The sequence below is a fragment of the Psammomys obesus genome, unplaced genomic scaffold (genome assembly GCF_907164565.1).
Source record: "Psammomys obesus unplaced genomic scaffold, mPsaObe1.curated_primary_1811, whole genome shotgun sequence".
In the NCBI taxonomy this organism is placed as follows: Eukaryota; Metazoa; Chordata; class Mammalia; order Rodentia; family Muridae; genus Psammomys; species Psammomys obesus.
In genome coordinates this window covers 30302855-30325946 of record NW_026596040.1, presented here as the reverse complement: position 1 = coordinate 30325946, position 23092 = coordinate 30302855, and the positions used below count along the sequence as shown (strand labels likewise).

The window sequence follows — 23092 nt, the reverse complement described above, 5'->3', positions numbered from 1 at the left end:
CACACACCCCGAACTGAAGCCTAGGGCAGAACCTCTTCTTTCTCTGCCTCCTCATTTTTCTCCTGGCTCTCCCTTTCCCCTCTCCCAGAATTTCTGCTTGTGTTGAGGAAATGCAGGCCACACTTATACTGTTCCTTCATTTCATCAGGCAAAAAGGAATTAGTTGAGTTTCTGTTAGGCCTATCCCAAAGCAAAAGACTGGCAATATGTTTTAGACACTGACCACCTGCCATAGCTTACAGAAGGGGAAATCAGAAAATGGGAACCTGTCCTCTGAAAGTTTTCAGGATAGTGATTAATTAGAAATGAGTTACTCATATAAATGAATTGCTCATGGACAAACTAGATTTGAAAAGCACTGCTTTTCTGCAGATACGGCAAGGCATACATTATAAATGGCAAGAGGATGACGGCTAAGATGAGGACATTTAGTGGCAAGTAAAATGATATTCTGAAACTTCTGAGAAGCCAACAATACACACACACACACACACACACACACACACACACACACACACACACACGTGTGTGTGAGAGATGGCCACTAAATTACCAAGAACTGACGTGGCTAAAAGAGAAGCTCTTTAGGATGTAAAATCCCCACCCAAGGCTTTTTTGCCTCTATGCCACAAATCGGGAAACTGAAATGGTGGGAGGAGATAAGACAGTGAAGAGGTAAGAGAGCATCTCTGGAGCAAGCAGTGGCAGGACACGGAATGTAATTTGTTATGATAGCTACAAAGACATGAAAAGGCAGCGTGAACGTGATTCGTGAAAGATGCCAGCTGTAGCCTGGGAACCACAACCTTTAAAAAAAAAAAAAAAGCTGTGGTCTTGGCACAATTGGGTAATCTGCAGAGAAAATTAACCCCAAGGAATGAAGGCAACGCGGATGGTGCCACGGAACTGCAAATCCTCTGATTACCAGAATCAAGTTTAGAGAGACACACAGAAATGTAAAGGTACTGGATATTTAAGAGTATCAACTGGAAGCTATTTCCCTGCGGTTGTGTTTTTAGTAGCAGAGAGGAGGGAAAAAACATTAAAATTTATTTTATACACAGCAACCTGTTTAGGATAAAAGTAGGAAATCAGAATTTTTTAAGAGATAAGCAAAAAAAAAAAAACAAAAAAAAAACAAAAAAAAAACAAAACCCTTATATTTGTATATACAATTAATTGACTGTTTAGTATGGCTAAAACCTTCCTTTTAGAAAGATTTTTAGGAAAAAACATTTTTGACCAAATTTGAAGAATACAGTTTTAAAAAGAAACTGTTTTCATGTGAATCAGATGCAAATAATTTTATGGTGTGCAATTAATTAGCATTAGGTCCAAATTTGAAAATTCAAAGGCAATTAGGCTTCACTAGAATGCAGGTATCTTAAACGATACCTCAAATGCTTCTAGAATAGGCCTTTCATTTTTTTTTTTTTTTTTCATCTGAGGCTTTACCTGCCAGGAAAAAACTGAGTAGTTTCTTCCTGTTCTGTTCACTTCATCAAAGTCCAATAAAGGAATTAAATGAAGCGACAGTATTATATACTGTTACCTAGATCTTGACCTAGTAATTGATTTGATATCCTTCTTGTCGTCATCTAATTTCTTGTCCTCAGAAGACTTTGTGTCTTGCAGGTTCTCGTCACCCTCATCATCAGATTTGATCTCAGAGCTGCCAGAAGACACGCTCTGGCCCTGGAGACCTGGTGGCATTCCTATAGAAAGAAAGAAATCAAAAAAGAAACACATCAGGTGATGTCCAGAACTCCATAGGTAAGTACACAAGCCCCAGAAATGCAAAGCTTCCAGCCAGCCAGAGCAGGATCCTCCATCACTTTCCCCTGCTGTCTGGCGGAGTTTCCAAAACGCACCTGTGGAAACAAGTTTTCCTTGCATCGGCGCTGAGGTTAAATTCTATTTTGCAATCTTTTGGAGTAGATGGTAATTTCACTGTCTACAAAACATCAACTTAATTGCAATGAAAATCATAATCATGAAAATCATACACCTCAATGTTCTGATTAAGAACCCGAGTAAATATCAGCTATTATATTGAGTTTCTTCCATATGCAATGATTTAATAGAAAAATGTCCTTAAAATATAATTCCCAGGGAGTACGCTAAATATGTGCAGTCAAGGCTTCAATAGATACCCTAATGATATTCTGAAATTAAGCTTCTCTTCTATTTGAGGAGTAATCAGTGTTTAAAAAATGGCACCTATGGAAGGAGGCGCAGTGCTCACAGGAGCAATCTGGAATTTTAGCTTTGCTCCACTGCTCATGTTCACGCAACATTTGGCAGGTTAGTTATTTGTTTGTAGGTATCTCTGTGAGTGTGTACTCACGTGTATATGCCTGGGCACACACGTGTTCTCCAGGAGGCCAGAAGAGGGCATCTGGTATCCTCTTCTATTATTCTCTGATTCTCTGCCTATTCCTTTGAGGCGGGGGCTCTCCCTAAAACCTCAGTCTCGTGTTTTCTTGGTTATCAGGAAGCCAGCAAGCTCCAGTGATTCTTCTGTGTCCTCTCCTCTGAGAGTTAGCGTGGCAGGTGTGTGTAGGATGCTCAGCTTCTTATGTGGGTGCTGACACCCACGTTCTGGTTTTCATGGTTGCTCACCACCACTCTTAACCACTCTCTGGCCTTCACACTACATTTAAAACACAGCCTTACCGTAACTATTTCTCAGGCTGCTCTATGTCTGTCACAGATCCTTCTACTTACAATCTGGGTGTTCTGAAAACTTGTGACTCAGGATTTGTTTCATGGGCCAGCAGCACTTCCCATCTGGGAGCCCTGAGCTAGGCACGGTCCAATGGCTACACTACCCGAATCTGCATTTTAATTAGCCTCTTGGGCTACAGTTGGAGAACCACATAACAAAGAGTAACAGACAAGGCATGGAATCACTATTGTTTTGATAAAAAGTGAACTCTGTACCTGTATCTACAAAAATTATTCAGTGTTCATTTAGGTTAACAGTTGAAAGCCTGATGATTGGAATTCCCAAGGTAGTGTTATCTTGTTTATTTTAAACATGGAGAGAGTGAATGTTGTTCCTCTGGCCCAAGAACAGCACAGGAAGCTGGCCCCACTTTAGTCTTTGTAGCACAACTTCCTGGGGGACGTGAAAGTCCTTGTAATAGGGGATGGGGCAGAACACACTGTGACAGGGCTTGATCACTCCACAGCCCAAACCATCCAGCCCAATTCACTCTTTTTTTTTTTTTTTTTTTTTAATGTACCTACATTTCCTTCCATCTTAAACAACAAAACGATTTCCTTCCTACCCATTTGGAAACATCATTTTCAGGCCACAACTAACCATATTAGAGGAACTGAATGAGTAAAATGTGGAAATAGCTAAAATAAAATTTCCTCTCATCTGTCTGTTGTCTAATTCCCTACTGAAACGGGACTAGGATATCAGAGGACATCTGAGGAAAACAGCAGCCGAAGAAACACAATTAGCTGGCCAAATTCTAGCTACTCTCCTTTTTTTTTTTTTTTTACCACTTCTATACCAAATTGGGTTCTTGGTTTTCTGCCAGGGGCTCCAAGATGCTGCTAAGGACACTTGATATCAAAGTGAAGATTATTGTTTTCCAAAGAGGCGACTTACCTCTGTAAGGGTCTTGGGGTGGGTTCAAGTCAGGGGAAGTTGCAGACTGGACAGGAAGCTGTGGGACCGGAACCTGGTTTGGCAGGAGAGAATGGCTGCCTCTCAGAGCCACGCCATCTTCACGGTGGGCCCCAACCTGAAACAATGAAAGGAAATGGAGTGCTGAGCGTGGATGGAGGAACAACAGATATTTTCCAGGGGTATCAATCAGGGATGTGATGCATGAAGGGCAGCCTGTGAAGAAAAACAGCCTCCAAATACGTTTCACTAGAGGGCGCTGAAGGACTGCACATACGCCTACAGTTCTGCTCTGCGATGGGAAAAAAAAAGAAAGAAAGAAAAAAGAAAACCAACCCAACACTTAACACTCAGTAAGATGCCATGCCTTACATCCAGTGACAAATATGGCAGAGGAGCTCAGGCAGGTAAAACGTCAAATTGTCTCCCAGGGTGCTGCAGTGGAGCGCACTGATTCGTACCCATCTGTCTTCTATCATGTCCGCCAACAGATCCGACAATTATCTTAATGCCCATATGCTTAATTGTGGGCTTCTCAATTCCCCCATTGCTATCGGAAATCCTACAGGAATTTCAATTTGGCATTCGACTTTCATTTCAGGGGATAAGATTCTCAGGCCTGCCATTCTCTCTCTCTCTCTTTTTTTCCATAATGCCAGCTAAGTCTCTGACAGCGGATGCTACAGCATTATGGGACACAGCCCCTGCTTGGTACAAATATAATAAAATGTCACCTGGCTTTCCAAAACTGGCAGCACATTCCAAATTAATGTTCACTGTATTTCATCAGCTGCCGAGTTACAAATCCAAAGGGGGACAATTTCTGCCAATGCCACCATACCGGAAAATGTACCAATAAAGGTTTTATTAAACACACCAGTAATGCCATCATTGCTATGTGAGAATGTCTGGACAGTGTTCCAGCTTCCTCTCATCCCTACTACTCGGATCTTAAGAAAGATACCATACTGAATAGCATAGCCTTTATGCTACTAAGAATAAACTTACAGAGTTCAGCATGGTTACTTCATTTGAAAAGAATACCGCTTGGTTTTAGGAAGCAGAACTACCTATTCTGGGGTTTGGGGTTCAGAGATGATGAACGCATGGCACTGGAACTACAGTTGCCAACTTCATAGCACATGCCTTGGGGTAAAAGCATTTAACATTTATTTGTAAGCCAAGGGAACAGGAAGCACTCACATTTACCTCTGTATTTCCAGGCAGTTATTTAGTCAGCCCACTATCCAGTGAGTGTTTGCACCATACAGTGAGGCTAACTCTAAAAAGCTTTTATCCATGAACTTACACTGCCGTGAATCAAAATTTGCTTTCCTAATAAAAAATAGAAACACACAAAGGAAAAAAAAATCTGTTCTTTTGCCACCAACATGTTTTAAATGACGATTTCCAAAGATGTGAAGCAAAACTACCACCTCACTAATCAGAGCAGCTGAAGATTTTGTATCGCCTTTACACATACACAGACCCTGCCAAAGTAGCCATATAACACACACACACACACACACACACACACACACACACACACACACACTCCAAAGCAATAGCAAACAAAACAATACAGGGCCCGGAAGGAAGATCACGTAAATTATTGTAATTGTTTAAATTCAAAGCACAGCTGGAGTAGTAAAAGGACTCAAAAGCCCCGAATGTTAGGAAGTGTAAATGAGCATTTCAGCTGAGACAAAGGGACAGTCCTGCTCTGTGAACTTACTGCGTGTCCTTAACATGAACTCTCTAAATGGTGGTTACTGAGTGTCCACTAGGCCTCTTCAGATGTACTAAGACCCCTTGCACCTTCCAAAGCAGCCTGTTCGGTTTTGAGCACAGACTGGCGCGGCAGAGCACACTCCCTGGTCCCAGTGTGCAGACTAGTGCTCCGCACAGGCTAAGTCCGCTCTCTACACTAACGGGAGAGTGGTTAGTGTAGAGAACGCCTGGTCTTCTCTGAACTCAGGTCTTCTCCTGCAGGCAGGCCATGGCCACCTATTCCTTCAGGCATGTTTTTATTTTTCTCTAGAACAAGAATGGCAATCACTTTTCACGCAGGTTTTAAGTTCTAGTTTGAAAACCCCAATACATTAAGCATCTTGCATTTCTAGAGGGGATGACTCTAGATTGGGATCCCTGAAAGCAACTATAATTTGACCTTAGTGAAGATGGCAGACCCTTCTCCTTCAACCATTCTACAAATGTGCATGAGCCTTTTCTGTAGGCAGCTGTGAGAGAATTTAAGGTGTTTCTTAAATTTCAGAATTTAAGCTGTTTAAAACAGATACCAGTTGTGTATTTTCCCTTCCAGTTCCCATGATAGGAAAAAATGAACTTACAACCTTGCGATATTCTTCATCTGAGCTGACTGTGAAAGTCGGGTTTATAGAGTGAAAAGAGGAAGGTAGAGTGCCAGCTTCGCTGCTTTCTCTGTGAGATGGTAGTAGCCATCATGAGTTGATCAAGTGTAAAAATGATAAGAAATGGCACTACAGGTCACAGAGAATAAATAAGCCCAGGTTTAGCATAAACAATTCTATTATTATATGGAAAATAGTTAGTGTATAGACAAAACTTGTCCACAGGACTAAGTACTTTAATTGGAAATACTTGCTTATTGTCTAAAACTGATAGCTGATGAAGCTCAAGGGCCCTCAAGACGCTCATTGCCTTTACTGATGGCCACTTTTGAATTCACCACCTCCAGCTGGTTCAGATTTTAAGTCCTTCCACTGTATGGCAGTAGGAACATACCCAAGGTTATATCTGAGAATGAAGATGCCTCAGGTACTCCCTTTTGGAGTTTAGGGCTGTTTGTCAGTTTACTTTTATCTTTCATAATTTCAAATATGATTCATTTCCCATTGAGAAAGTGGGGGTCAAGAGTCCCTTTGATTGATGTTTCACTGTTTTGTGTATTTTGGGTCACATAAATAACCTTGAATGCATCCAGCTTCATGTGGTAATGTGGTAATGAGCTGGAGCCTGTAGCTATGGAATAATATTCTATTTTGAAGAATTAACTTTGATTGCTTGTTTTCTTGGTCTCAACCCTATTTTCTTTTAGAAAGATCACCTCTCCTCACATAAAAACAAGGTAGGTTGGTGGTGCTGGCTAGTGCAAACCCATTACAATTATAGCTATCAAAACAGAGGACCCCCACATCAGGGATTGACTCATTCTAGGCAGGATAAGTAACATAATCAGGAAAAAATTCTTTAACCAATGGATTGAATATTAGTATGATATATTTTATATATTATGTTTAGAAAATTCTTATTTACTAAAGCCCTCTTTTGATAAACTTCTATGTGGACTCAAAAGAATTAAAAGTAATTTGTAAAAATAGTTAATTCTACTACCACTGCTGAATGGACTCTTCTCCCTGTAGCCACTGCAATGCAATTTGAGGCACTTACGTTAAAAATGATATTTAAAATTAATTTAATTATGATTGACCTATTTACTTAATTCACACCTCTCTCTATACAAGCATGATGGACTGAGCTTACAGCAATCCTTGTCAAACTTTTGTGTATTGACCAATTTGGGGTGGCGTTCTGACAAAGTGGAACAGAGACTTATTGGAGCTAAATACAATACAATTAATCAGATCGGATTCTGTGAGTTGGGTTTGGGGCGCAGAAAGCCCAGTGAACCTAAGGCCATTTCTTATGGACTATCTGGCCTCACTTCTGCCTCTGGAGAGTGTTTGCTTTCCTCTGGTTCTGGCCCTTCTGTAGCCAGCTCATTCATAGCATCCTTGAGAACATTCTTCCTGCTCTGTACCTGCTGCGAGCATTTCCAAGTTCTGAGAGTCAAGACTGAAGGATCAGCTCCTCACCTTGAGGACAACACGGGTCAGATATGAACAGACTACTCTGTGCTCATGTGGTCCAAGGGACATGGAGTGAAGAAAGCTACCTTAGTCCACTTCTTCTGCACACCTGATAGGTCATGGATAGATCATGCAAAATAATCTCTAAGTCACTTTGGATCTTAGGTCAGAATATACACTAATTCTGGCAGAGCAAGAAATTAAATCCTCCTGCCTTAGGTTAGCATTGGGAATAATCAAATACATTCAGACATATATTAACTTTTGGAATTAAATAAATACCATGTAACTTAAATAATCATACTTTCTGCAGAACATTAAGACATATTAAATTCATAGATGATGAGAGTTCAAGGGATTAATGAAATTGTTCTCAACTTGTGAGTCATGACCCTTTTGGGGGGGATCAAAAGACACTTTTACAGGGGTTGCATTATCGGATATACTGCATATCAGATATTTACATTAGAATGTAGCAAATTAAAGTTATGAAGTAGCAGCAAAAATGATGTTACAGTTGGAGGTCACTACAAATAAGGAACTATATCAAAGGGTCACACAGAATTAGGAAGGTCGAGAACCGCTGGCTTAGAGAGACAAAGAAGTCAGGCTAAACTTAATTTCGGAGAAGAAGTCAAAGGGTGAAGGGTGAGCACAGCTGAGTGACTTACCCAACACCTGGTTGCAGAACTAGAAAAGACCTAAACTTACGTAGAAAGCTTATGGTATTGAGCAACTTTACTGTCCACCTAGGAAAGGAAAGTGAGTTAAAGGGCACACTTTAATTTTAAGGGCTTGCTTCCTGGAGCTTTTGTTAGAAAACTGCATATATGAACATATATGTATAATATCTACATGGGTGTGTATATGTCTACACAAATGCTACATGAATATAAATACACGTACATAACATATTCAAAGTATATTATGTTTCTTATAATACAGGAAAAAAATCAGAGTTGACCAACTCAGGCCAAGGCCAAGCTGTCTAACTAAATTACAGAATTTAATATTTGCCACGACTCTTCCAACATAAACAGATTTAAAAGACAAGCAGTTTCAAATTAGGTGGCCGTTGGCCAGGCTGATTTTACTCAGCGACGCCGAAGAGCATCTTGGTAAATACCCTTGTCTTTATCCTTAAGCTAACAACAAACACCACAAACAAAAAAGATATTCAATGCTTTTGCTCTCTTTGTTTCCAGGGAGTATTGTGAAAGTAATTATTCTGTTGTATTTAAGAGGCCTATTTCATGGATGGGAAAATGTATTAAATTTCATTTGGCAGTTATTCAATTCTAGTTAATGTTATCGCCAGAGATAACTGCATCCAAACAGGCTTTCAGACCCTACCCCTCCTACTCTACCATAATCCTTATAAAAGAGCAGGATGGGGACTTTTGGCAAATGTCATCCATCCATGTCAAGACCCATGTAACAATGGCACAAAACCAGATATGTTATTGGCACTTTCTGGTTTATTGAAAACTGATGCTCGTTATTGACGGCTTATGGTTTTCAGAACATACAAGAGGAACAAGAAAAGTGTGATAAAAAAAAAAGATGCTGGATTCTTTTTTTTACATTTCTGTGTTTTGAAACACACACACACACACACACACACACACACACACACACACACACACACACACACACCGGGAATGGTTCCCTGTCATCATGGCTTACTGACATGGCAAATATTTTTGGTGTTCAATGGCGGTGTCCCCATGAAATATCATTTATACATGACAGTAAAGGATACTCAATTTCAGCTTCTATCACCTTTCTAGATCTCTGTCATAGCAGAGGAAAGCAAACTTATTTGTTCCTATGTACAGCATCTCATTATGCAAAAAGTATATCCTTCCAAGAGGTAGAAATAAATACATTAGAAAAATTTTAATGGTTCAGAGCTGGAGCTAAAAGATCATAAAGAGCCAGCAGAGGATCAATACTGAGAGGAATGTTCCAAAGACCCAGGGACGTGTAGAAAACCAAACAGAACTCTAAAAGCCAACCATTGGAGAAGTTCCTAACACTGAGGATATCCTTCAATTGCAAATACAAATTCCTAACTGCTCAGTTTAAAAAATTATCAGACTTTTTTTTGGTAATAACTCACATAATTAAACATTTCAAGGACTTCTCACTGAAAGCAGGTGTGAGTCTAGTTCCTGTGTTTGAATCTGCCTTGATTCTTTAGATGTCAATGGGACATGATCTCATAGCTGCCATGAGAACACCTACTTGTTTTTTTCCGGAAATCTCATGGCTTTACTTACACTTTGTCTAAAATTTGCTGTGATTCCTTTTTGGGTAACTCTCAGAATTTATTTAATGCTTCTTCTCCAGATAAAATCAGGCCGATTTAAAGTTTTCAGGATTGATTTATTTGATGTGTATGAGTGCTTTGCTGGCACTCGTGTAATAGTACATGCAGGACATGCATGAAGTGCTTGTTGCGTCCACAAGAGGCTTCGGGTGCCCTGGAATTGGAGTCACAAATGATTGTGAAGCACTGTGTAGGTGCTGGGAGCCAAACCCAGGTCCTCTGCAAAAGCGGTCTATGCTGCTAACCACTGAGCCATCTCTCCAGGCCCTTCAAGATGACTTACATAGAATCTAGCCAATGGTCACGTGACTAACTAAGCCAAGCACATGGGCCATCCCATCAATACGTTATAATGAACGATTCTGTGGTGTGGTGAGAGCTGAATTCAGTTCATTTTTCTTTTTCTAGGTCTCACGTGCTGGAACTGTTTCCCTTTTGCATTTTCACCCTCTACTGCTCGTAACTCTTTACCTAGCTTTCCTACAAAGGGGGTGCTTCCTGGATGCAGGGTATAAAGCAGGAAATGTTGGGGAGTTTAGGGGAGCCCAGTCCATTGTGGTCCAGGTAGCAGGCTGCTAAATCCGTTTTATGGAACTAAAGATTGTCCTGCTGGATGGTGAGTCACCTCCATCCAGCGTGGCGACAAAAATGGGGACCTGAAGTTACCCAGAAACAGCTTCTTCTGTTTAGAAGCCAGTCGGACGCTTGGTGTACACCTGTAACTGTGGCTCCCCGAAGCAGACCTGTGTGCGCCTGTGACTGCTGCCAACTTCCCTGCGAAACGCTCTGGAGCCACACGGACTGCCCATCACCAAAGACAAACTATGACACCTGACATCTACTTAGAGCTTGCTTATCCGTGTGGAGCTGAGGGGCCACTGAGCGCATGCATGGAAGTCCTGAGGAAATGCTGCACATTATTGACATAGGCAAGGCCGTGTCAGAGAACTGTGCCTCGGACCCATGGGGATGGCCAAGCCTCCCACCCAGGGTGGAGCTCAGAGTGATCTCTAAGCCTTACTCTGTCCTGAGTGTGAATGGTGACATGTGCAAGCATGAGTGGTTATGACTGATCAGCTCCCTCCTCCCAAATGTTTATATCTTGACATGGTTCACCTAAGGAACCTACAGAACCTCCCACTGAGGCCAGCTAACCCCTCCCTCTGTGCTGTATAAAATAAACCCATTTGTTACTGTGTGGGTGCTGCTCAGTCATCAGAGCATGTGCCACCCACCCTATCCCAGCGTCTAAGTCCACGTCTGCTCTTTCTTTTGTGCTCATCCTTTCTTCATTCCCTTCCTACCCCAGCCGGGTGTCCAGCACGACATCGTGCGGAACACAGCACCTAAGAAACGCCTGTAGTAAATATTTGTAGAAGGAACAAAGGCATAAAGGAGTCTGCCCAAATGAATGAACTCTATCTTCCCTATCTGTTTGTTAAGCTTCATCTTTGGAATCCTATATTCTTTTCCCAGGATTTGGCCCTTCCATTAAGGTTCAGCGTAGTTAGTATTCTATGGACCAAATCTAGAGTTCCATCTTCTGATGTTGATCCTTTATCTGGATACCTGGGTCCATCTCAGCAGTCCCTGACTTTTAAATTGATCAGTTTGAATCATTTGCTATCTATTTATGGCTCCTCAGCTGCTGGGCTCCCTTCAACGTTACTCAGGAACAAGGAAAGACTTTCCTGCTGGGCTTGTCTCTTTCCCCAACAGCTTTTGTGCCATTAATTCCTCCATAGCCACCAGCCCATTTCTAGTTCCTTCAAGACAGTACTTATCTCCATAATTCTATACTTTGCCATTGCCTTGTTGGGCCTGGGGAGGATCCTACTCTAACTAAGTCATTAAAGGCACTATACATAAAACATAAAACATTCAAGGGCACTGTCAGTTGGTGCTGGGCAAAGACTTTTAAACTTTGCTATGAATAAAGCCAGTGCTTGCCTTGGCTTGTGAATGCCATATGGTCAGGGCTTAGCTTCAGCTCATGAACCATCATCATCACTATCGTGTACGGGTGGATGTTCCCTAAACACCAATGGTGTGTATCCAGGAGAAGAGGCCTGACATTGGTAACCTTTGATAAAGCCAGAAACCCACTATTGCATGTTTTCTGTCTAGTAACAAACATTACATTTAACTCAGCATAAGCCTCTCAGATGTCCAAATGCTAGGTATGCTTTAGGTACTCGCATGAACAAAAATAACGAAAGCCAGGCATATCTGTTACTTAACAGACACATTATAACAGTGGCATAATATTATGATATAAGAGAAAATAAAATGGATGTCTTAAAAGAGAACAAGGTCACAGAGGGTTTAACGGATGATGAAGTCATATCTGTTTGGGGAAACGAGGGCAACTGAGATAAGTTTTGAAGGGCAAGGAAGATTTTGATGGCAGTTGTCTAAGCCTATCTGCAAGAGTTTGATTTTTGACATTAATTACATAATCTCCCACTGTAATGGGAAATTTATATTTTTACATCAATAAATAATATTAGGTAGTCTCTGCCTGTCTCTCTGTCTCTGTCTGCCTCTGCCTCTCTCTCTCCCTGTGTGTGCGTGTGTTTTCTGTGTCTGATTCTGTGTCTGTCTGTCTCTCTGTACAAGAAGCAAGGAGCTGAGGGCTCTGTGTTAACATGTGTTTTCATATTGTCAGACTACATATCTCTGACAAAAAGCAGACTTTTGTGCAGAGCATTCTAAAGCTCAACAACTCTGCTACAAAGCGAACACACAGGGCATTCTGGACACACATGGCACCTTACTGTATGTATGTATTATTGGCTCAAATGATTCACTCTTACTTAGCTGCAATGAAGGCTTTCATCTCCCAGCTCTACAGTAATGGTTTCCATATGACCAGTGGCTGCTATAAATAAGATCAAAAGCAAAAGAAAGGATTTAATAAAAGAAAATGACATTAAGAGTAGCATTAAATCAAGGGAAAAAATGCCAATATCCATTTTTTTTAAAAATAATTCTTCCCTTTTTCGGGACCAGGATGACAAAGCACTAAGCACCCTGTTCAGCATTTCCCGGAGGGTGATCTACAAAGAGCAGTTTGTAGAAAGTCTATCTGTGCATGTCTGACCATGGCAAAGGTTTGGGATGGAGAGGAGAGAAAGTGAAGAGTAGGAGCAAAATGGCCCCTTTTGAGTCATTATGGAAAAGTGGAGCAGCAACAAACATAAGGGCTAATTTGATGTGGGAAGTCTACAGTAGAACCCATCAACAGCAAAGGCCTTTCCATCTCTCTGCCCCCTTCTGTCCTAGTTAATGGGGACAAACTTTTTGGTAATCCTGAGGTTCTCAGAGAATCATAACATTGCTCAACTCTAGTACATGTGTTCTGAGAAAGGAAGTTTTTTTTGGCAAGGCAGATTTGATATATGGAGCCAACTTCCCAAACAGATTTTCTCCTAGTTCTTAAAAAAAAAAAAAAAAAAAAAAAAGTTTACAATGTTAATCTAAATTTCCGACTGAATAAACAGCTGCTAATAACTGTCTGCTCCCAGAGAAGAGGAAGCTGATTTCCCTCCGTCCTAGGAATAGTGGGTACCTGCCCTGCCCTGATCTCCAGTGGTTCCTGATGTTTCTTCTTTTGTTTTTCTTCAGTGTGTATTTTGCTAAGTGGTCTTCATTTCTCTCCTTTCCCTATATAGCCTTAAAACAAAAGAAAACACAACAAAACCAAAAAACCAAAGAGCAAACAAACAAACAAAAAGCAAACCCACCCCAGACCCAGGCTGTTGGGCTTTGACTTATTTACAGCAGTGGTTATTTCACTCACTTAAAACCTCTGAGGAGCTGTAGAACCTCAGAGCCTTGGAGCTGTCGTCCTGTGGAGGAAATGACCATGTTGGATTCCATCATACTGAGCTAATTATTCACTCAAGGGCTAGCTGTGTTCAGAGATACTCTGTCTCTAATGGTGGTACTGCTAATGCGATTACTTACTTACACCGGTTGGTGTCCTAAACAGGGGAGCAAACTTCAACACTTTTTCCTCTACGAGGAAGTCCCCGCAGCAGATTCCTGAGCCAGCCAGCCCACCCCTGGCAGTTTTCTCACTTGCCGGTGAGCACCTGCCTTACCAGTGACCTCAGCCCTGTATCTCAAGATTCAGACTTTTCTCAAAACAGCTTTTAAAACAAAACCCAGCTGTTTCCCATCTAGTGTACGGGGGAAAATTGGGCAGCGTACAGAAACATTACCCAGAGACTACCATTCTCCAATAACTTTCACACACTTGCAGCTCCACACCAGAGCTGTTCGTGTGCAGAAGCTGGAGAGAAGGCGCATGTGAAACAAAAATGTGCAAACTCAGTTCTGTGGCTTTTCACAATACATCCAATTAGCTGCTTTCAAGGGCGTGTGGCTATTGTACAACAATGCTTCCCCTTACTAATATCGGACAGATCTTTTGGCTAAACTCAGCTTTACAGTTCTTGGATGATTTATGGAGAGAGGGGAAGCTATAATTAAGCACAACTGTGAATGTCAACCAATTAGGCCTCACGGAAAATGTAGAGTCCCACCTTTCAGTTTTTAGCCCCAAAGCTGATGTTTTCCTAAACCCTCCTCTTGGTGTGAACCATTTTTTTTTTTTCTGTTTTTTGTTTTGTTTTGTTTTAAACACATGTTTTCTAAGCAGCTAGGATACTTTTGATTTGCAAAATTTACAGCCACAATAAAAGTTAAACTAACACAAGGGCCATGGAATTTGAAGAAATATAAAATGGCTAAGGCCTCATTTTGGCTTTTAAACACTGCCAAGCTACACCAGTATTTTCTGTTTTGGTATGAATGACATAACCGAATTACTTCATGAACTGCTACTTTAATTCCCAAGGGTGGAAAATTCCATGAGTTAATTTAATTTGGATGTAAAAAAATATACATGAAAACTTACTCTTCCTGTGGACTCTCATGTGCAATGCTCAAACCAATTGCTGGAGCTGCTGCCCCGTGAGGGAGGGGCTTGGAGCAGCCTGGGCTACCAGCTGTAAGGCCAGACCATCATCAGGCAATTTCCTTACTGCTATTTGAGCATATAAGCACTTTTTTTATTTTGTTTTGTTTTTTTCCTTTTAGTTCTTTTGAAACCATGTTTATGCTCTGGCTTCTCCAGCATACCTCTCTGCGACTGCTAAAATTCGTACAGACTCTTGCCTAAGTTTAATCTTGTCCTAGTCTCAGCATGTCTTGGGGTCACTCTGTAATTCTACTTTGTCCTCAAGTGAGGCACATACTTGTTGTATTGTGGGTGGGCCAGGATAGGGTCCCATGAAATCCTACCACTCTCTACCTCTAAGTCCCACTACTATGTCTAAGGCAAGCTGAGATACAAGGAGTGGGTGAAGAAGTGGGTTTTCACGTGTACACAATGCATGCTTTTCTTTCTAGAAGAATCTGCTCTGAGAACGTAGAGGCAATCCTTTTTTTTTAAAACAATTTGAGGATTGTTCACATGCCAAATTATGGGCGGTTTAATATTGTTCTCACATTTGACAGTTAATAACAACATAAAAGATGACTAAGGCCGCTGAAAACATTTGCTTGACTTTTCCTCCGTTATTTAAGAAAACAACCACCACCAAGAGCAGGATAAAGTTAGTCGTTTTGTTTTAAATACGTATTTCATTTTCACATAGGAAAATGGGGGAAGAGGGCAAGGTTTTAAAAATTTATTTGCTCACAGCCCATGGCTACAGGATGTTAAATATGTGCTTGGATTTGCTTGTTCCAGGAGCACAGACAGCAGGGGATTGGGGTTATGAGTCTAAGCAGAGAGACTGACAGTTTCCATGTCATCAGGCCTGAATTTGAATAAAGAAGCTGTGAGAGATCGAAGAGAACAGACCAATGAAACCCAGGGGGTGTGTGTATAGGGCTGGAGTTCTAGCCACTCACTGCTCTTGAGGTGAAATGGCCTCACGCACTGGCTATACAGCAAGTCTGACTCTTGCTGAACAGATGCAGAACACAACCGTGGTGTAAGCTGGAAAGGTTCTGAAGCAGCTCTTGAACAAATAATTTCTGGTTGAATTTCTTAAAGTTCCTTTTCTTTTCTTTTTATGTCAATAAAGTTTTCTTTCAAAGAATGACCAGAATATTGAAGAATATTGAATCTTTCGGTTGAGATTACTAAACTGCTCAGGGATATTTGATAATCCAGGAGATTAGAAGAGACAGGGAAAGGCAGGAGGCGGGCCACTATCCTGATTTTAAAGATAAGAACGATGCTTCCTGGGCGCCATAGCATGTGCTCTGCGGGACAGCAGTGGCCTCCGGAACCAACAACGAGCTCCTCTAGACAAACCCCATTTCCTCAGTCACAGGGATATGTCTGCACCCTTACAGCAACAGCAGCTCCATGAACAGAATGAGGGGACAAAGCTAGCTGTGACAGAAAAATCCAAGAACAGGGACCAGCGTGGGAGAATGAATGCTCCCTTGAGCCTTAGGGCTTTTCGGTCTATGACCTTCCCTGGCCAGCATTTTTATTAGTGGCTTTGATGTGGACTTTAAAGGACCCATCACAGCCTCCAACAGTAGAGCTAGCAGAGGATATAACTGAGCACATGCGGTACACCTATAGACGGGAGGCAGATGGAAGGGTGAAATACGACATTCAAACACTAAGTACACCAGGGCAGAGTCGGCACGGACGCTCGTTTATGGGTTCATTATGGGATCAGTATATGTCAGCACTGTAAACTAGTGGGGCTGTTGAGGGGGGTCCAGGGTTTCGGTTTTTAGGTTAATATTTACAGCTATAGATGCTGATTTTTAAGAACAAAAAAGAAAACCCTAAATAGACTCTACAAACAGTAAAAGTCTCTCCTGTGTGTATTGGGTTGGACATGGGAGCAATTCTAGTGGACAGAAAAATCATTGTATAGAGAGGCAGAACTGGGCTGGGCAGAGGTAAAATTTGCAACCCATTGATAAAACAGGCCTTATGGAGGGGAAAAAGGCTGGTCAACATTTTGACAAGTAATTTATAAAGGGGTTTAGGATCGAGATGATCTTTAACTCCCTATAGTAATGACTGCACACACATGAGGCGTAGAACTTTATGGAGTCACAATGTGCAGAGACTGAAGGTGCTGAAGCCTCTGCTCACCATTTGTCAGGCAAAAGTCCTAATGTCTGTGTTGGCCATGATGGACAGCCAGGAAATGCTATCCAGGCAGCGGAGTGAGAGTGGCCAATGCGTACACTCTGTGTTGCAGTTCAGTAGGACGGACAGAGATAAAGAGCTGCTCCCTCTAGACAGTCCAGGGACAACTGAAGAGTGTGGTCAAATTCATTACCTAAGCACGAGGAATAGAGTGGTTTAATACCATTCATAATTTTGAAAGCCTGGGGGTACGGTGTGAGAGGGGATGTGCGCTATACAGGATTTGTAGAAAGGATTCTAGGACCACCTATATCCTATAGCTCAGTGGTAGAATACTTGCCAAGCACATACAAGGTCTAACACACACTGTATTTTTTTTTTAAATGTTGGTGCCATTGCTGGCCTGTCCGTCTGTTTTTAATCCTGGCTCAACCACTAACTAGCGCAGCAAGGATGGTTAAATCACTTCCCCTTTCTAGGTCTCAGACTTCAGTAGCAAAACAATGGCAATAGGCTGACTTTTGAGCCACTTTCAGAATCTAAAGTTCAATAATCCAAGCTCAACTATGCAAGTGGAAGTACATTATTTATTCAGGAAGTCTTGTGTCCTCTAAGTTCCTACATGCTCCATGCCAGCTAAGGAAAGATTATTGCTCCCTTGACATGAGTTCATTGAATAAAAAAAAAAAAAAAAAAAATTAATCAAAAATAAACTTCACCAGAAAGAAGGAAACAGACCTAAGATTTCTTTGCACCAGTGGTTTCTACACTGTGTCCCTCAATCCAGCCTGCGGTGAGCAGTCCAGTGTGGAGGCCTGTGGGATGCCAGGTAGGATAGGCACAGGAGACGAGTCTCAGGAGGTGCCATCAGCCACAGCGCTTAGGAGACTGCTACTATTAGGTCCTGTGGTCTAACCTCGTCAGCCTTGTTAATGGGGAGGTTGGAACAGGATGATTTGAGAGTTGAAAGCCATCTTGAGCTATAGAGTAAACTCAAGGAAAACCTGAGTACAATAGGGAAACCCTACTTCAAATGTTGAAAAGAAAAGAAAGAAGAAAGGAGGGGGCGCTGAAGGCAGGGCTGCAGCTCAGGGGCAGTGCACCTGCCTGGCATGGGCAAAGTGCTGGGCTTCATACACAGCAGCACACGGGGGGCATTTCTCCTACATCAGCTGATCACCAGATCACAAGTCTGTCTCTTCTAGGTAAGAGTCCCTGCTTTCTTATAGGGCCTTGTAGACTGAAAAGCAATCTGTTTAAAGACAGTCGGGTTTTTTTTCCAACTAGTTTGTGAGCCCCCTCGAGACTACAGACCATAACTGACACCAGTTACCACAGCTAAATGTTCTTGAAATGAGCAAGCAGAATTTACTTAAAAAGGAACTGAAACCGCAGCAACTACACCCTGGGAATAGATACAGCATTGCTGAATCTATCTACAGGTAACCAGGGGCACACTGAAGGACGGAATCTTGATAATGGGTGAAGAGAGAGAGACATGGACAGGGCAGATGAACCCAGGACATATGCAAACAAAGTACCTACTGGGGCCAGTTCTGGTAATGTGCACACGCTGGTCTGGCTGGAGAGCCTTTGCATAATGAAGTGGCTAAATATACTGGCTAAATATAAGGTGAATAATCAAGGCTCTTGACTGATGAGCTACAGAGTTGATCCTATTCTTACAGACAGTGGAAGTTCCTTCAAAGTTCTTGAGAAAAGCACAGCTGAATAATGCTATCTAGAAAGCCCCATACATCTGCCACTCACTTCAGTGGTGTAATTCCATGCTGTAGTGGAGCTAAAACGTCCCTTCCACTGTGTTGAAAATTAGTAAATTACCAAAGACCGAGGAAGACATTTTATGAATCAAAAGCTGTAATGTGATCTGATGGCCTCTTCTGGCATGTAGGTGTGCATGCAAATAGAGCACCCTTTTACATAAAATAAATAAATAAATCTTAAAAAAAAAGAAAGCTAAGTACAATATGTGAGCAATTAAATGAGATAACACAATGGTTGAGGCACAACCAGTCTTCCCCACCACAGAGTCAAGCCGCTAGGGAGAGAGAGGCTTACATCATCTTCCAAGTTATCAAGACATTTTGTTTTGATTTTTAGGAGGCAAGGAAGGAAGGAAGAGGAGTGCGGAGGTCAAGACCATTTGAAGCTGTCTGTTCTTTAATCAGAAGGAATCATGAGGCAGGGTAAGAAAGGAGATTTGCTCAAAAAAAAAAAAAAAACCAGCCTTGGGATGAGTCTCAAGTTTCTGCACCTCACTTCCACTCGAGAACAACAAAGGAAGGTGTGTAGCTGGGAGCCAGCCTCTTTCCAGCCCATTCTGCCCTGTTTCCTGTACATACCTCCCACTGCTACTTTATTTCCTGCAGCTGGCCAAGGTTTGAAAGCCTGTTTCATGTATTAAAATACAAATGTGGAAAACATTACCAGTATCCTCCTTGAATATTTTGTTGTTGTTGTTGGGGAGGAAAGGGGGATTTTTCTTTTCTTTTGCTTTGCTTCCTCTCAAGCGTTTTTATTGTGGAATGTGTCAAATGGTCAAAGACTAACTTCAGACTGACTAAATTCAACAACTATTTCCTTTGTTCTTAGGTTTTTGTTTTAAAATTCACATGGGTTTGCACTGAGAAAAGATATGCCAATCCAATCTTTTTCACACACATGAGGAATTTAGGTGTTTAGGGACATGCTGCATGGTTTCTAGGAGGTGAGGAGGGTGACAAGCCTTCCATTGGACTCAAAGAGCATGCACTGTCGACATACACATCTCTGGAGATAGGCCATGGTCTGCAGGCTCCAAAGTGCCTGGTAGGAGTAAGGGGGAACTTTCCTTTTAAATCAGTAAGCCAGGAACTTTATTTCTTCTATATACTGTCCCAGCAACCACACCCAGGAGGTATCTGTGTAATACTGGCCAATTATTTGCCTTTTGAAGTTTGTTCTATTCTATTCTCTCTTTTCTTTCCATTGGGGGTCAGTTCAACTTCCCCTCTCCAAAAATAATTCTAGTGTTTTTTGACTTTCCTCCCCCTCCTGTCCCATCTCCGAATCAGACTCAAAGAAGAGGCAACTCAAAGGTCAAATAATTCCAAATAGCATTTATGTACAGTTTACTATATTAAAGAACCACTTAGCCTCCATCTGGTATTTAAGAACAAACTACATATTTATGGAAAAGACAGTTTCTACATCAATGTCTTGGGTGCATGCCGCATCCGGCTAACATATGCAAAGTGAATGCAGTTACAGAAATTAGACTATTTTTCTCTTGATTGAGAGCAGATATACATAACTGGTTATAAGGCACAGATCTGGATTTTAATAAAGCCAGATTTCTTAATTAAAAGCAGTGTTGTTTAAACACTGTAGTTGAAAAAAAAAAAAGAGCTGTACAAATGAAAATCTCATATTAAATGCATCCCAAGTGTTTAACACATTACCCAAGGCTAGGCTAAATTAAAATCTAGACTTTTCTTTGTAAACTCTTTAGCAATCGCCAATGAACACACAAACAATTTTTACTCAATGATAGATTTTTAGGGTAGGGAAGATACTCAAAAATATCTTCCCACATTTTAGAAGTGAGTTCATTGCTTCTATTTATAAACCTACATTTTTGGTTTCTAATCGGTTGCAGGTTTCAGTACTACACTGTGCAGGATGGCACTCTTCACCTTAGTCTTTCAATTAAGAGAAATTGAAGAAAGACAAAAAAAAAAAAAAAGAAAAAGAAAAAAAAAAGAATACCGTTGAACAAGAACTCAAAGAGCTGCGCAAAGACTCACAGTTATTTTACATTTCCTTCTGGAAGCATCTCCAAGTTAGAGAAGCTGCAGTGAGAAGGGAAAAATAGACTCGACCCATGCAACCTGTAAGCCCTCAAAGGGTCAAGCAGGGTGTTAAGATGTTTACAAACCGTCAGGCACATGCAAGGAGCAGAATTATGCCCAAATCAACAATAAAGTGAAATCTACACCATTTATCAGGTAATTGTTATCACTTAATATTTTCCTTATAAACATTCTCTGACCCCCACCAAAAGACGAATACACAAGTGATTTCTACTCCCAGAACCTGAGACTAAGAGGCATCCTTTTGTTTTCTTAAGGAGAAACCAAACTGAACCATCCTCATATTTGGACAATCATGGATGTAACATGAACTTGAGTTTGTGTGCTTTGATCAAAGTTATAAAGATGAAGAACTCAGAAGAGGAGCAGTAATCCAGAAACTTACTAATACTTATGTGGAATAAAATCAAAACAAAACACATGTCCATTCAAAATCTTGTGCATGACTACTCATAAGAATATTTTTTGTCTGTTTGTTTGCAACTGTCAAAGAGTGAAAGAAAGCAGGTGTAGGATCTGTCACCCAGTAAGTGGGAACTGTAATGTGCTATGTATAAAGGCAACAAAAGCAAATAAAACTTTAGTTAGATGGTAAAACATAAACCTTAAAAAAGATAAAGGAAAAGAAGCTAACCCGAAAGGCCAATAGTTTAATTCCATATCAATGAAATGTCCAGAATCTATAGTGAGAGGAAGTAGGTTAGTGATTGACAGGAGTTGAGGGAATGTGACGAAGGTAGGGAAATGACTGATGGTTGTGTGGCTTTTTTTTTTTTTTTTACAAGAGGCAAAAATGCCCAGAATTAGAACCTTGTAATGGTTGTACAATACTATGAACACCCTAAAACATATTATCAATATGTGAATTATTTACATAGTGAATTCTATCTTTATAAAGCCAGTTTTTTTTTTTTTAAAAATAGTAGCAGTAGTATTTACCCTTGCAATTCTATTTCCATTTAAGTAGGATCATCACTTACCATGAGTGAATGTCTGTTGGCTGAAAGAAGGCCAGTTCCATACCCTGAGCCCAGACCACCCATTGCTCCATTGTGAGAGGGTCCGATGATTCCATGCATGTCCCCGTGGCCACCAGGCACGGCTGTGGATGGGCCCACTGCGTGATTCCGGAGAACATGAATTGCATCGTCCAGCCTTTCTAAACGGTCTTCAATTCTGCTTTGCTGTTGGTTTATCAATGAAGCGAAAGCTGATTTAGTTTGAAATGCACGCACAGATTCCACAAGCAGCATGCGGAACTGCTACAGACCACACTTTGGGTTGGGGGATATATGTTTCCAATAAAGTTTATTTCCTTAGAACAATAATAAAAATAAATAATGTCCTTCCTAGAAAACTGGTGGAAAATGTTAATGTTAAAGTTACAGTGTTATTTTTCAGGAACAAAGTAAATTCAATAGTTCTTTGAGGACGTTATTATGTGCACATGCTACACTGAACTACATTAGCTTGAAAGAGTTTACATCTATACTAGAGAAGGAAACATGTACTGAATTTGTGGAACTTTGGCAAGCACTGCCTGAAGAGTAAAACATTAGTAGCAGAAAGATGATCTGTTTTTGCCCTTTGAATTAAATTTTCTTCAAGTCAGAGGTAAAGGTTTAGACAACTTTACCCACTTACCCTCTCCCCTACTCTTCAATCTGTTAGCAAATCAACTTGCATGTGTGTATGTAAGGGAGATGCTCAGAAATTATTACATCAAAAATGTCTTAAAAATTCTGTCATCCAAAGTGGCATGAAATCGCAAAACTAAAGAATAACAAAGATTTAGCTTGATCATCTACCCAGGATCTACAGTTGATTTCAAAGTCCATATGACAGCAGCGAACTCATTACCTTGTGCAATTAAAAGCCAATCTTTTTTTTTTTTTTTTTTTTTTCATTTTCTACCTTAGATCTTAGTTTTCTTCAACTAGATAAGGCCTACACCATGGCTAACAGTAAGAACAAGAACACAGTTATGTTTTCATTTTTCACTGATTGATAAACATCAAGTGTTACTTGCCAGTGTACACATTAAAACACACCATCTCATCAATGAACATTTGACATATATTCACAGACAGGACAGGGATGCTCCTTCCACAGAGACATGAAAATATAGCTCAAAAATTAAGTGAATTAATTACTCTGTGTTGTATTGTCAAGTAGTAGTAGTCAGGATTGGAACCTAGCTGTTTGCTCACCCTTCCCTTCCCTTCCCTTCCCTTCCCTTCCCTTCCCTTCCCTTCC

The 23092-nt window shown here is 41.0% G+C and overlaps 1 protein-coding gene across 13 annotated transcripts in view; it reads right to left on the bottom strand.

The window, feature by feature from the left end:
- The window catches only part of Tcf4 (transcription factor 4), a 341388-nt gene that overhangs the window by 8040 nt on the left and 310256 nt on the right, over positions 1–23092 (bottom strand). For 8 of the 13 annotated variants that reach the window (XM_055622504.1, XM_055622503.1, XM_055622506.1 and 5 more), the window contains 3 exons: positions 21817–22020; positions 3626–3761; positions 1553–1715 (listed from right to left, as the gene is read on the bottom strand). In XM_055622504.1, coding sequence (XP_055478479.1) covers positions 1553–1715; positions 3626–3761; positions 21817–22020 — 503 coding nt within the window. The remainder of the gene's footprint in view (positions 1–1552; positions 1716–3625; positions 3762–21816; positions 22021–23092) is intronic. The other 5 variants (XM_055622507.1, XM_055622509.1, XM_055622508.1 and 2 more) reach the window with 1 other exon arrangement.